We start from the raw sequence: 14567 nt of genomic DNA, 5'->3' as shown, positions 1-14567 counted from the left end.
GTTCGATGTAAAGAAATTAAAAGTTTCCCATTACATGAAATAATTCTTTCAATAGTTAATTTGAATTAAGTGTTATTATAAGGGTTAAAAAATGCAGGTTTTGCCTCACCCTCTCTTTGCAAAAACTTTGGACACCCCCAGTGGCAGTTCTGCACTAACTGCAGTAATTAACTCACTGTGCAAGTACTCATCATTAGCATAAGGTGAGTAATCTAAAAGCAAGCAGTGATCCAGGTGTTGCTGCCCTTTTAACCCTTGTGCTATCCTAGGCACTTTAACATTGGGAGTTGGGTCATCTAGACCCACTAGACAGTGCTCTGAACCTTTTTTTTTTCAATGATTTGTGATCCTCACTGGTGTCCATGGATTACATGAAATCTTTCTCCTTTATCCACCTTTGTCATGGTAGGGAGAACATGTCAATCTAAGGGGGGGTCATCTAAGATAGCACAAGGGTTAATTCACACACATTAGCGGCACCTTCTCAAAGACAGGAGCGTGTGCAGCTGCAGGGGATGCTAATTTGCAGGTTTTATTCCTTTACAAACTCTGTGATATAAGACATAAAAGAAAAACGATAGTGGTGCAGATTTTTTTTGTTTCCATTGCCCCCTTTAAATTTGTGCCCCTGGCAATCGCCCTTTTGCCCCGTGCCTAAAACCGCTACTGGACCCCCATGATAAGCTATAAAACACTTGGGTTACTTCTTCAACCCAATTCTTAGTTACTCATGTTGGGAAGTATTTCTATGTTCCTTTTATGGAGAAATACAAATTTTTCATGATTTAATTTCAACCCAATTATCTTGGTTTAAAAATAACCCAACGTGGCTGACTTTTAACTATGAATTTGTGAAAATGTTTTTGCTGAATAAAAATGTAATTAAACAGGTAAAAAAGAGAAGAAAAAGTTTTTTCACATAATTTTTATTTTATTCCTGTCTTTTTTTTAATTCCAACCCTTGAAGATCACATCTTTTGACTTGTCAAAGGTTCGATCTAAACAAACACAATCCAGTCTGAACTAGTTCATCCAGGCAGGTCACCAGGTAAAAAATAAAAAAAATAAAATGAATTAAAAAAAAACTGCAGAAATGGCAGAGTTCACTCGTTTCAACAATAGATTCTATTCATCAGTTTCAAAGCCTAAGCCTGTTTTTCTAAATTTATAAATCAGCTGATCAGGAAGCTTTTCTGCTTTTTAAATCAGAAAAAGAGAAATGTCAAGATCATTTTAAAAGCAAAATAGTTTTTAAAAGCTTGAAATGATATATTCTGAATTAGAATCTGTAAACAGAGACCTCGATCCTAAGTATATAGAGATTCCAAAGAATTCTCATCAGTGCTTATTGTTTATCAGTTTTTAGAGGAAAAGCAAACATACAAATAATAAAAGCAGAATCTTTCCAGAACAAAACCCAAAGTATAATAATCAGAAAGCACACTATCTCCCTTTAAGTGGCACAAATAATACTCTAAAATCATTTAAAATGTTTATGCATGCAATGTTTTGTCTGCATGATAACAAATTGATCACTCACCTAAAAAATGTAGCCCTAGATGTGAGTCTCTAAGATAAATCTAACATGTTCCTCACAGAAAAACACCCAGAAAACCTTTTATCTGTGGGCTCTGTACACAGTTTGAGCTTAATTGAAAGTTAAGAGCCAAATAAGAATACAGGAATGCAAACAGAAATATAAGTGATGTAAAAAATAAACAAAAGCACAATTTCTCTCAGTAGCACTAACCACAAAAACCAAGGGAAAAGCTCTGAGTTGAGTATTTTATTGAATTTTGGAAGGCCTTGTGTTTGTAATGGTTAAACCAAAACCCTGGCTGTGATCAGAGCAGACATGACGGCCACTGCCAGGCTCAGGCTGGTGCCGCCAGGCAGGCGGGGCGCACCGTTGCACAGGTCGCTGTTGCAGCACGTCTTCGTCATTTTATAGACGCTTGTATTGGAGTTGGAAGGGAAGTTCACATCTTCAGTCTGGTTGCAGCTGGCGACCACAAGACACCCCTTCATTTTGATGTCCAAGTATTTAGCTGTGAAAAGGAAACACCAAAAATTAGAGTCATATTTGACTTTTTGGAAAAGGTTAAGTCAGGTGTGGCAGGAAAAACAAGCAGGAGGGGTTGGAACTCTAGAACCAGATTAAAACAGCCCCAAACCCAGGTCAGGCTTTCTCAAGTTTGGTCCTGATGATCTTCCATCCAATCTGTTTTCTTTTTTTGCAACTCAAACACGCTTCTATGTATAGACTATTGTTATCAGGGCCTCTGCAAAGACAGTTTACGTTTGATTTTGACCAGGCTAACCATCAACTTGGGTGGAGATTTGAACTTCTGGATCACAGAAGTCCCTTTGCCAAGGTCTTTCCTAAGGCAAAATCCAGTAGAATCCCTGTTACTGATACCCATTTTTTGTTGACATATTCTGTATAATCCTATATGTTTCATATTTTTTCTTTAGTTCAAGTTACTCAAGTTATAGACTGACCAATCAGATGACTCAAAAGTATGGGGTCTCACGTCAATCGTTAAAAACGTTTGCTTGGCAGATTGTTTGTAGCCCGCTTTCAAGAGGTAGGGGTGTGGACGCCCAACAAACTCACTCCTGATTGGCCAGGGTGGTTGCCATAGAAACGTTGACTCAGACCGACTCTGACCAATCACTGATGAATTCTGGTTCCAACCTGGCGGTGTCCGTCTGAAGTAAACCATTTTCGTAGGGTGATGTCACACACGCTCAATCCAGTTCTCAGATACAGTCAATGGTCTGAGTCAACATTTCTATGGCAATTAAAATAAAAATAAAAAGGTAGTTTGATAGAGCAACATCTCCTGGCCTGAGGCGCTAAGTTGAAAACTGGTGCGCTCTTGTTTACAGAAGAGCAACATATATCCTGGTTACGGAACAATAAACACAAGAAATGAAACGCCGCTTGTCTAACAGTGAAACTCACCCAGTCACATTTCCCCCCCCCTTTAACTGGCGCTCCACTCACCTGCTGTCCCCAGTCCACTGAAACAATGTTCTCCATCTTTGCATGTGATTTTGCTAGTTATGCACAAGTTCCAAAAGCCAATATCACACTTGTAGCACTGAAGTGTCTGACCTGTTAGAGTTGGACAGAAAAGACAAGTTAGTAAAGAAAGATTCATGTGTTTGCTGTTGTACAACCCAGGGTTGTTGGCACAAATCCCAAACCAGGTGTTAAAAAAACCCAAAACAACTTTGTGTTATTAAAAATGGAGCTTGTAGCTAAAAAAAATCTCTCTGCTTGTTCCGTATTTTCCACACTAGAAGGTGCACCGAATTATAAGGCGCATGTGGAGACAAAAGAGTCAGAGATAATTCCATCCGTCTATTTACAATAACACTCAACCATATTTACTAATCCATGTATGAGATGTTCTGGATTACAAGGTGCACTGTTGATTTTTAGAAAAAAATGAAGGCGGAAAACACAGTATGTTTTTTAGAAGCATTTGAAGCCAACTACTGTTTGTGAACCAGATGTTTCACATGTGAGATCTAAAAGGTTTCTTTGCTGTCCATCCATCCATCCATCCATCGATTCATCCAACAATCCATTCATCTTTTCATCTAACATTCATTTGGCTGCTTTTGTTATGATGTGGCTTTTTGTTTTACATTTTTCACGACTCTTTGTCTCATGGGATCCCACAGGGCTCAATTTTTGGGCCGTGTTTTTCTTTTTCTTTTTACCCATTTCCTCTTTAGTTGGAAGGCATATGCTAATAATAATAATAATTGATACTTTATTCATCCCAAAATGGGGAAATTCTTCTCCGCATTTTCACCCATCCTCTGGGGGGAGAGGTGTGCTCAATGACAGAGCACGGGAACATACACTTCTCATTTAAGTCAGGCCTTTATTCAGATTTCTGGAATTTCAACATTGTTTTTGAAATGTGATTTACAGCTTGGGACTTTCCAAACCCTTTCTTAGTGCTACCCCTTGTTTTAGAGTTTGTCCACCGACATTCTTTTGGCAGGAACATTTGAAAGTCGTGCTGTCATGAACATCCTGAGAACAAGAACAGCTACAATCCTCACCGGAGCCGGAATCTATGTCCTAGTATTTACTATGTGGAATGTCTTTCACTTCTGTTTCCATCCTAGTCAAAGCGGTTGGCTGAATGAGTGAGACACCCTTCGGCACAAATGAGTGTCCAGGTCTCAGCAACGGAGCACAGAGGTCGCGACCCCTGAAACTTCTTCTTTTATTTTTTTGTTAGCCCCAGGGCCTGATTGATCGCGCTTAAATCCCACTTTTATTTGTGAGACTGTGACATGTTCGGTTTGAACTCACAGGTGGGAGGAAGTGAATTGTTTTAGCTAAAAAATTTTAACAAACACAGTGCTGTCTAACCCTGTATTTAATACAGGACTGTATGGGGAATCTCAGTCAAAAATATTAGTCCATATAGTTTTATTTTAAGGTAACAAACGGTCCAGTTTGTCAAGAGATTCTGATTATGGTTTTACAATAGAAACTCAAACATATTTGGATTCTTAATTTGATCACTTTCAAACCCCAGAAAGAGCTGCTATTGTCACTGTAAAGTAGAAAAGGTGAAAACATGACAAAACAAAAGATAGTTCATAGATTCACCAGTTTGTAATTAACAGAAAAATCTTAATTTTTTTTTTTGACCAATTTGAAGCTAAATGTATGTACTATAAAACAAAAAGAATCAAAATAAAAGCAAAAAAATCATAGTTTTTAATCATTTTAAAGTTAAATAAACTGAGGTTATGTTTTCTTGTGCCAAAACTTATTTTAAGAAAGTTCACAAGTAACCAGAAATGTCACCAGATGCAGCAAACACAGTGTAGATGAATAAACCGTCTATTCTGGCTCTAAAAGATCAATAAAAGTAGAATAAACAGATTGCTTATCTATCTTTGCATGAGAAACTTTTTTAGGAGTTCATTCAGTGGCATTGTACTGAGACGATAATTGACTTTAATAAAAATAAAATATTTTTTTTAACTAATTGTTGGGCTGTGACGGGGCCCACAAAGGAGCTGCATTCTTGCGGTGGAAACTATGCAGCGTGTGACAAGGCATCACAGCACCGAAACTTTGAAAAAAGAGCAAACCGGTTCCTCCGGTTCCGAGAAAATGCAAACCCTTTTGCGCGGAAGTCATCAATAAAATCTGACATCTTTTTAAAAAATAGAAAATAAAACATAGTGTTGCACTGCAAAACTGGAAGGAAAAAGATATTTTTTTTAGAGAAAAATATCTCATTTTCTGCCTTGAAAGAAAAATAATTTAATCAAAAAAGTTCTTCAACAGCAAAATAATCTTTGTTTGTTTTTCCTATAATAAGAATCCTGGGTGAGACCATTTTTCTGAACCTATTGGCAGATTTTTTTTTTTTTATTTATTTTTGCTTAAGAACACAAGAATTTATGACTAATTTCCACGAGGCTTGTTGTTGTTTTGTGGTTTGTTTTATTAAATGGTGATATAAAGTATGTTGGTGACAGTTTCACTCTGTAATGAGACTAAACCTGGTCCAAGGAAACACATTTCATCTGCTTTATGGTTCTGTGCCAACTCGCACTTTTTTTGACTGGATTGTTCCGGAACGAGCGATGAGCTCACAGAACGCCATGCTCAAAAGGAGCTGCAGAGTTTTTGATGGTAAGGTCAGCAGGTTTCCCCTATCGGTTTCTGGTCAGAGGTTGTCATGGAAACAGACTGGATCATGTGATCCCAGTAGACCATAAACAGGTCTGTTTTAGCTTTGCTACGTGAGCAAAACTCTTTTTGACTTCCATGTGTTTGATGAGCTAAAAGTTTCTAAAAGAAATCATTCAGATCCACCGCTTTTATTCACTTTTCTGGTGTTAGTCGGTGTTAGGCGGTCACAATATCGTACAGAAATTTTCAGGGGAAAAGTAATTTACCCTAAACAGGTGTAACAGGTTCCGTCTTGTTAATGAAACTATGTCAACCTTACAATGTTTTTTTTTTTCAGACATTCAAGACATTTGAGCAGGTGTGAAGTTGTTTTCATTTCTTTTTGCTCAACATGTTTCCAAACTTTTCTCAAAATCAGCGCAGCGGAGAATTTGTTGTATTTGTCTCTCTAGAACTAGAATCTAGAAATAAGTAAATTATTATTAAAATGAGTCCAAATCCTTTTGTTCTACACTCCGGACAATAGAAAAACATTTAAAACTCAACTTTAAATACATTTTATTGACAGAGTTACTTCATACATTAGACTTTAGGAGGATCATAAAAATGGGCCAACTAGTACTAAGATTCTGATTTTGATCACCTTAGAATCGAATCGAATCGAATCGAATCGAATCGAATCGAATCGAATCGAATAGAATAGAATAGAATAGAATAGAATAGAATAGAATAGAATAGAATAGAATAGAATAGAATAGAATAGAATAGAACAGAATAGAACAGAATCTGTCTTTGTCATTGTCACAGTTCCATTTAAATTAAAAGTGCTTCCTGGTCCGTGCAACAATCATATGTTAAATAATCCTTAGTAAAAACTTACTGCTAAAAAATTTTTAAAAATACATAAAAGAGCATCATCGAGTAACTACAAACAGGAATTTAAAATTCCTTTGTTGTTAAATAAAAGTGCATTTCTCACATAAAAGAAGCACCCATAAATATTTTGTTCTAAAATGAGTCATTTTCCATTTATTTCACTTTGTCACTGTAATTAGGAATACTACAATCCATAAAAACTCAAAAATACAAACTGTTTGATTAGAACTAACTAAAAATAATAATGTAAGGATGTGTGACATTCAGTTTGTAGTATTTTCCCTGTTTGAATGCTTTTGTGGAATTCCTCGTTGATAGTTTTAGTGCTTTTTTTCTTATTGTTAGGCTTCCTCTGTATGTGTGTATGGGGTGACTTTATCAAAACACCCTCTGTACAGAAAAGAGGTTTCACCATTTAAAAAAAAAACCTGGACTACTTTTTCTCTTTTCTTTCCGTTTGATTTAAACATTTAGTCAAGTTATCAATTTCCCCCCAACGTGAGTGAGCCTGAGGTCAGATTTGACAGATCTCCACAGTCTGGGGGTCATTTTAGTGACAGCTTCGACTTTGTGTCTGAATTCCTTCACCATGCGGTTCACTGTTCACTACATCGAGTGTTTGCCATTTCTTTTTTGGGAATCCACCATTCCTAAATCCAGGAAATTTTCTAGAAGTCTTTGCGAAAAACCAGAAGTGCATCAATGCTCGCTACATTTGCAAATATAGACCACAATGCATAACGTTTCTTTTTAAAAAATGAAAAAAATACTTCTCTAAATTATTTTTTATAAAATATCTGAGTGTTCGTTATCAGAACACGTGGATTCATAAAAAAAACCTCGTAAAATTGATATTCATTAGGTTTTACTTCCAAATATTCTGATCAAACTTATAAAGTAAAGCTGAGATTTCATTAAGAATCAGTAGATGATCTGAAATGATATAGCTAATAGCTTTTCAAACCATTTTTAGACCTTTAATAATCCCTTGAAATTTAATTTACTCTCAAAAACACAAAATGTGCTCAAATACAATATACTCCTGTAAAATAATTTAGAATGAAAAGAAGAAAAAAGCTTCTTCTTTAGTAGTTTAAGCTTTGTAGACAACAGGAAACAAAACCTTTTAAAAAAACATTTAACCTGATGACTTGCATGTTTGGTTATTTGTTTTTTCCCTGTTTGCATCCTTCTCGTTTGTCTATCTATTTGATCATTTTTATTCTCAAGAGGCTGAAAACAGGCCGTGACTCGACAAAAACGTTAAACCTGAAGGAAATTTGAGCTTCTCCATGTTTTAAATCTCTGTAACTTCCCTGCTCCGCCCAGCTTTCTGCTACTTGTTTGTTGCCGTTTGAAGCTTTAAATGTACAATTAATTTGATTAGGCTTGATTCAGTTATAGTTTTGGAAATAGAAAAAGCTTTGATCGACTGCTGGGAACATGACAAGCATCGTTGCGCAATTGCAGCCGCACCTTTTCCAGCACCTCAACCCTCTGCAATGCGGTCTGGTCGGTCGGCTTGTTCCTGTTTGCCCTAAAGTGCTCTGCAATCCAGTCAGACTAGATTCTCCTCAACAATGAGTTTACACACATACTGATGGGAGATATGCTGGCCGGCGCCGCAGATTTAGGTCTCCCTTAAAGCCACTGGAGTCAGTGCACGGCGGCTTGTTAGCAGTGAAGAAAACCATCATTTCTGTCTCTTCAGGGTCAAACACCAAGAGCTCCGATTCGGCTCAATCAGATCTGATAAAATCTAATCTCAACATCTCCTCTCTTGGTTTTCCACCAAGAGAGGAGCTGGCCTGTTTTTTTTGCGGCATTACTTCCCTCAATCGAAAGCAAATACGTTTTCTGTTGGCTCGCTCCATTCTCTTTGGGGAGGCAGGGTCATGAAAGACATTTCGTGGCATGACAAAGTGAAAAACATTTAAAGATGGAACAACAGTGTCTTTTTAATGTTTAATGTCTGCTTAATCCCGCCGTTTTGTGCCATTGCGCTGCGCCTCATTTCATCTAAGAAAAGGTTTTTTTGTGTTTGTTCAGCATCAGCTCATGCGTCAGGATTACGTAAGGAATGTTCTGCAAAAAGGAACCAGAACTGGTTTGGTGATATGAACGATCAGAGGAGACTTTATTCTTTGTGTTTATTGGATTTTTATTCAAGACACTTTTCAAAAATGATTGTATATTATTAATACACAGAGTTTCTGGATTTTTATCAAGGAAAACATGAATCTTGGTTCAAAAAATGTTGAAAAACACGGATCTGACCCTTGATTTATACGTCGTTTTTCACGACCTTCACACTTTAAACCTTGGTAGTCTCTGAACTTATCGGTCATTTTGCAAATCAGCTCCCTAAACATGGCGTCGGGGTGACACCAAACCCCCTCTTTGGCACAGTTTTCATTCAAAATTAATCACGAATGTTTAAGCGATGACATTTTTTGGCTTAAAGCAAGCATATGAAGAGTTGTGACACATAAATGTAATTCTCCTTCGGACTGAATCCAACATTGTATACAGTTTAGTGGAGTTCGCCTGGTCTTTTTTAGACATTTTTCACATTATTATTGCATGTATGTGTGTATATAGGTGTTTATACTTACTCCATAGTCTTTTTCTTTTATATACTGCTCTCTGTTCCTGTACTGCTGCCGCAATAAGGAAATTTCCCCATCGTGGGACTAATAAAGGAATATCTTATCTTATCTTATCTTATTTAGACATTTTTATTTCGCCTCTATTGATCCTTGCTATAAAAGATCAAAAGAAAAAAACGGTTTGATTTCCTGTTTGTGATTTCTGCAGAATTAATTTGACATATTTGTTTTTTTGGACAGTGATTGTGGAATTGTTGTGTAGCATAATAAAATAAAAAAAGTAGCTGGGGTTAAACTAAAAGAAAATCCGAAAAAACAGCAAATTGTAAAGTAAAGAGAAAAAAATTCTCTCCATAAGAATCCGGGCTACTAAGGGAAGCCCGGTGGAACAGTGACGTTTCTTTCTTTTATTTTATTCACTTTAGTCACCTAAAAGTGTAACTTACTTGGACAAACACTTGACTCCAGAGTCAGTTTTCAGGACTTGAGGGTTTGGGACTTTATAAAAATGTGTTCTTTTTGGCTTCAGGACTTTGCTAGAAGCTCTAAAAATAAATGTTTTCCTTCCAATTCCTTCAAAACACCACTTGCCTGTTGTTCTGTCTCCATACGTTGTTTAAAATTGATCTTTTTTAAAACTCATTTCATACTTTGCACCATCATTGAGTCGTTTTAACTTTCATTTAAGGGAATAGTTAACTTTCAGATGTTTCTTCCTATTCAGGACTATTATTTTAGTCACGCAAAAACTGAATCTTAAGAAAATGAAAATATCTTATTTTTCAAGAAATAAAGTATTTTGCAAGGAAATTTATCTTATCCAGAAAGAATTTCAGTAAGAAAACACATCTTAGAATTTTCTTTCATTTTCTGGCCCTCTTGCTTATTTGAATAAGACTGTTTATTATACATTATATATATTATACATATTTGAAGATGTTTGGACTTATTTTCACGAGGATTGTTTTGCAGGGTAGGGATGCACAACATGACTCACCGCTTCGCGTCACATGAAGGTTTGACTCTCGGAATCGGACAAAAGGAAATTCCCACATTTAAAATCTATTTTTAAATGTTTGACTTCCTTAACACAATAACAGAATATTTAGTGACCTACTGTTCACATCACAAGTTCACTTTAAAAAATAGTAGTTTAATCTGGTTTTCAAACATCTTTTTCCACTTGATTGAAGACAAAACTAACCGACTAGCAACTTTTTTAAAGACATTTTTAAATACAATGAGTTATTTGATCCTAAAAAAATCTTATTTCAAGTAAAAACTTGATTGATTTCTCATTTTTTTACTCATAAAGAACAGACAGACTGTTGTAGAGCTCAAAACAGGGGGGGGGAGTATAAGCATTCATTTATATGTACCTACTTAAAATATAAAAACTTATTTTTAGCGACGCATGTTTATTTTAGGACATAATAGTGAGTGATTCTAGCTCATTTCAAGATCTTAAAAGAGGTGGACATCACAACTTTGTTTGACAAATCTTATTAAGAAACATTCTAGTGTTATAAAGGGCAGATCTGTTCATTTATAACAAGAGAAAAGCATCATCTAGTGTGTCTAGTTTATTTTCTGTTTGAAAGGTTTGCATTTTCTTTTTATTTTATTCTTAACTATGTCATTTGAAGGAAGGGCTTAAATGTTGTGAGTCGGGGTCACATTCACACTGAGCATTGAACTTCTCAAAGCTGTCTTAAAGTCAACTTACACAACATACACATACAAGTCTGTGTATGTTGGTATGAGGTCTGTCTTTTATGCAACATTGTAAATCACAAATAGTTTTTTTTCCTTTTTGCTTTGCTGTTTAATAGACGATTTCTGGCATTAAATATCCATTGGATTTATGGATTTAAGAATTGAAACCTGAAGTCTTCATTTGGATTTTTTCACTACAACTGAACTTAAATGCAAAGAGTTCAGACTTGCCTCCCAAAAAGGAGCCTTGTGAGAGTCTCTGAAACGATCTAAAAAAGCAAAGCTATCTTTGAAATCTCTTACTTACATTGATAAAACTGAGCAGCGGCATAGACGAGCAAGAACAGAAAGCTCTTCTTTGTCTTTGTGGCTGTTTTAACTTCCTGATCACCAGAAAAGTGCATTTATCCTCTGAAGGGACCATTTCTGAATGTAAATATCTTCTAAGCACTGCATACTAATGCCTGGACTCCTGCTGCTGTCTATAGAGGACATTTGGGGCTTTTCAGTGATACCAGATGGGAATTGTAGCTATTTAGTGGATTTTTTAAAAACCCTTTCACTGCCTGTTCCACCAAACATTAGAGCTGATTTGGAAAACATGTTTTTAAAAACATTGACTGTCTATATTACTCCCCCAAAGCAATAGGCAGCATAAAAAAATTATTATGTCTTGGTTGGGTGGGTAAAGGGTTAAAAAAAAGACATTTTTTTTCCATCTCTGGTAGTCAGGTGGATGTTAATGCAGCAGAATCAGTCAGCAGGAAAATATCGTCACTGATTTAACTTGTGTTAGTATGCTGCCCTCTGCTGTTCATACTGCCAAACAACAGGCAGCAACACAAGAAAATCTGCACATTTTATTTAAATAAAAATGATAATAAAGCAAAAAAACTTAAAGCCAAATTTGACCAAAAAAAGTTTTTTTTAATGTTTTTTGGAAAAATTACGTTAAGTTTAAACTTGTTTGTTGGAGAGTCAACATCTCCTTCCTCTTGCCACACCCATCAGGAACGGAGAAGACTGAAAAACACCACCTCCACCCTCGAATTAAGGAGCCTGTAAAGTCAGTTCTGAGCATCTGAAATCTTTCCCGCTGAATCCCACAGAGCTGAAAACATGAGTCACCCGGAAAAAAGTCACTCGGAAAACCAGCCTGACACATAATACTGTACATTATGTGTTTAGACACTAAATATGAATCTGTGAGCTGCTTGCTGGGAATGAGGATGGAGGGGTTTCTCTTCAAATATTTGCACACATTCAAAGCTGCAGGTGCATCTGCTCAAGTTGCACTGAGCTTTAGGGGAAACATGTCAGTGGGCCGTGACCTACTGACTTCAAAAGTGAAGCAGACCATCTGAAATCCTGCAGAAAGGCCAAAGCTTTTTCAGCGGAACGCTTTTGATCTTTTCTCGCAGTGTTAGACGCTGTGGCCAAAAGGTGGACAAAGGTGTTTTCCCAGTTAGAGAGTGTGGTTGAAACAGGATACCAGTAAAGCACAAAAGTCCTCTCACAATGGAAGCAAAATGAGTGTCTCTCTTTGCAAAGGTTGTTTGCAGGCTGTATTCAAGACTTTAGATGCTGTAAGGGGAGTCTCCCGTCACTGGCAGGTCGGGACATGATTCAACCTCCAGTTGTTTGGAAAAAAACAACTTGGGTTGTCCTTCCACAAACAGACTGCAATAACGGCAGTTAGCTAAAGCCTGGGATGTGGAAAGAACGCGCAGCCACAGACTTTGTTTGGTCAGCCAGCAGATCCCACATTAGTGTCAGTCGACTGGGAGGAACCAACGATGCGTCAGACGTTTAAAGCTCCTGCGAGGCTGGATGTTTCCCAACAACTGAGATCTTTAAGCCTAAACCGAGAGATTGTCTGATTCCAGAGCAAACAGGAGCTAATAAAAGAGACGGGAACTTTCTAAGTAGAAAAAAAAAGACTGAAATGTCAAAAAAAGCCAAATAAATAACAACTTAAACTATTAGTTAACCTGGAAAAATGAATTATGTTCTCCAAACGTCTCCCAGTCATTGCATACTACTGAGTTAACTCCCTTTTTTGTCATTGCAGAGGACATTTGGGGCTTTCTCGTGATATCAGATGTGAAAGGGCGGGACTCTGGGAATTGTAGTTTTTAGTGGATTTGAAAGGAAAACTTTTAACTTGTAATATATTTTTCAGAAACACAGAAACATAACAATGAAATAATTGAACCAAGATTCAAACCCTAGAGGTTTTTGCGGCTACATGGATCAGCGTTCAGCCGCTCATCACATCAAACCCTAAAGATGAAAAAATAAACGTGAATTTAAAGCTTTTTTTTTTATTCAACTGTTTGATCACAAACCAATCCTGACATCTACTTTTAATTGATCACAAAGGCAATACAACAATATAATTTCACAATATAGTTATAATAAACAAACTAATTTTTAACAAGATAAATGTGATGTTAAATAATATTTTCCCTCATGAACTGAACCTTTTATCTTTATTTATAGACATGTTTAACGAGTTACAAGTTTAAATATAATTACAGTTTAAATGCATTTTTTTTCCATAAATTAAGGTGTAAAATTGGTAAATAATATCTGATTGACTGGATTGGTTCCTGCATAGAATGATTCTAGATACCTTTTATCTTTATTTGGATTTGCTGGTTTTTATTTTTTGGAACAAATTGGAAATCTAAGCAAACCGAGTCAATTCAATTTTCTTTTTTGAGGAGCGGTTACATAAAATGAAGCTATTTTCAAAGAGTGTTACTGATGCTAATTATTAAGCAGTTATATTTAAGAAAGACAGAGTAAAAACATGTATTTAGGTTTAAATTAGTGAATTTGTTTCAAGCCATATCACCTTTTCTTTTTTTGTTAATCCTCTAAAATATGGATTTGTATAAACCCGGTTTTAAAAGGCTCCGCCCCCTAATCCATATATGACTCTATGACTGACACATCCAGCGGGCTGGGCGCCATCAGCAGCTCAGGCGGATGACCTCATGGAGAAGCTTCACCAGGAGTTTGACCTTTACGGACTCCTGCGCTGCAGCCGAACGAGTCATTTCACCACATTAAGTTTGTGAATGTATTAATTAGTCAAAATAAAAGACACACAAATGTATTTATTCTTGAAAGATGATTGTATATTTTTCATTGACACCTTTTAGTTTGATTTACTTACCAACTAAATGAACACGTATGGCTTAATTAGATAAAATATTGTTAATTTATGCTATCATTTAAATATTAGTCACCAGAGTAAACAAGTGTCCCACCCAGTTTTCAGTCAGACCAAAATTCTAGGAGGGTCACACCCTAATGCCTCCATGCTTTGATTTAGATATGGAAAACACAATAAAAAGAAGAAAAAACGTATTTCACCTCGTCTGGTTTCTGCTGTAAGCGACACTACAAATGTGCATGACATTTTTTTTTTTTTTTTTGCATTAACACATCCGGATGATACTTTTTCTAAGTAACGGTAGAAGCAGAAGACATGAGGATTCAGGCTTACCGACTGCAAAGCAGAGTCCAGCTGCAAACAGGAAAAGAAGTTTGTTCATCTTGAATGAGAGTCGAGAGTGAAGCTCAGGGGAGAAGCTGACCGAATCAGGGAAAAAGTCAGACCGTTATGGAATTTCCTGAGGAGACGAGCAGCTTTTCCCACCTGCCCTGCC

General features: G+C 36.4%; 1 protein-coding gene across 1 annotated transcript; it reads right to left on the bottom strand.

The window, feature by feature from the left end:
- Positions 1–910: 910 nt before the first annotated feature.
- On the bottom strand, positions 911–14567 carry LOC101156099 (sperm acrosome membrane-associated protein 4). Its single transcript, XM_004073766.4, has 3 exons — positions 14405–14567; positions 3011–3121; positions 911–2048 (listed from the first exon to the last, which is right to left on the bottom strand). The coding sequence occupies exons 1-3, from the start codon at positions 14451–14453 to the stop codon at positions 1822–1824; spliced, it is 387 nt and encodes a 128-aa protein (XP_004073814.1). The 5' UTR covers positions 14454–14567; the 3' UTR covers positions 911–1821.

Source organism: Oryzias latipes, chromosome 11, assembly GCF_002234675.1.
Source record: "Oryzias latipes chromosome 11, ASM223467v1".
Classification (NCBI taxonomy): Eukaryota; Metazoa; Chordata; class Actinopteri; order Beloniformes; family Adrianichthyidae; genus Oryzias; species Oryzias latipes.
The sequence above is the reverse complement of the archived record's forward strand: the minus strand, read 5'-3'. Positions and strand labels throughout refer to the sequence as shown.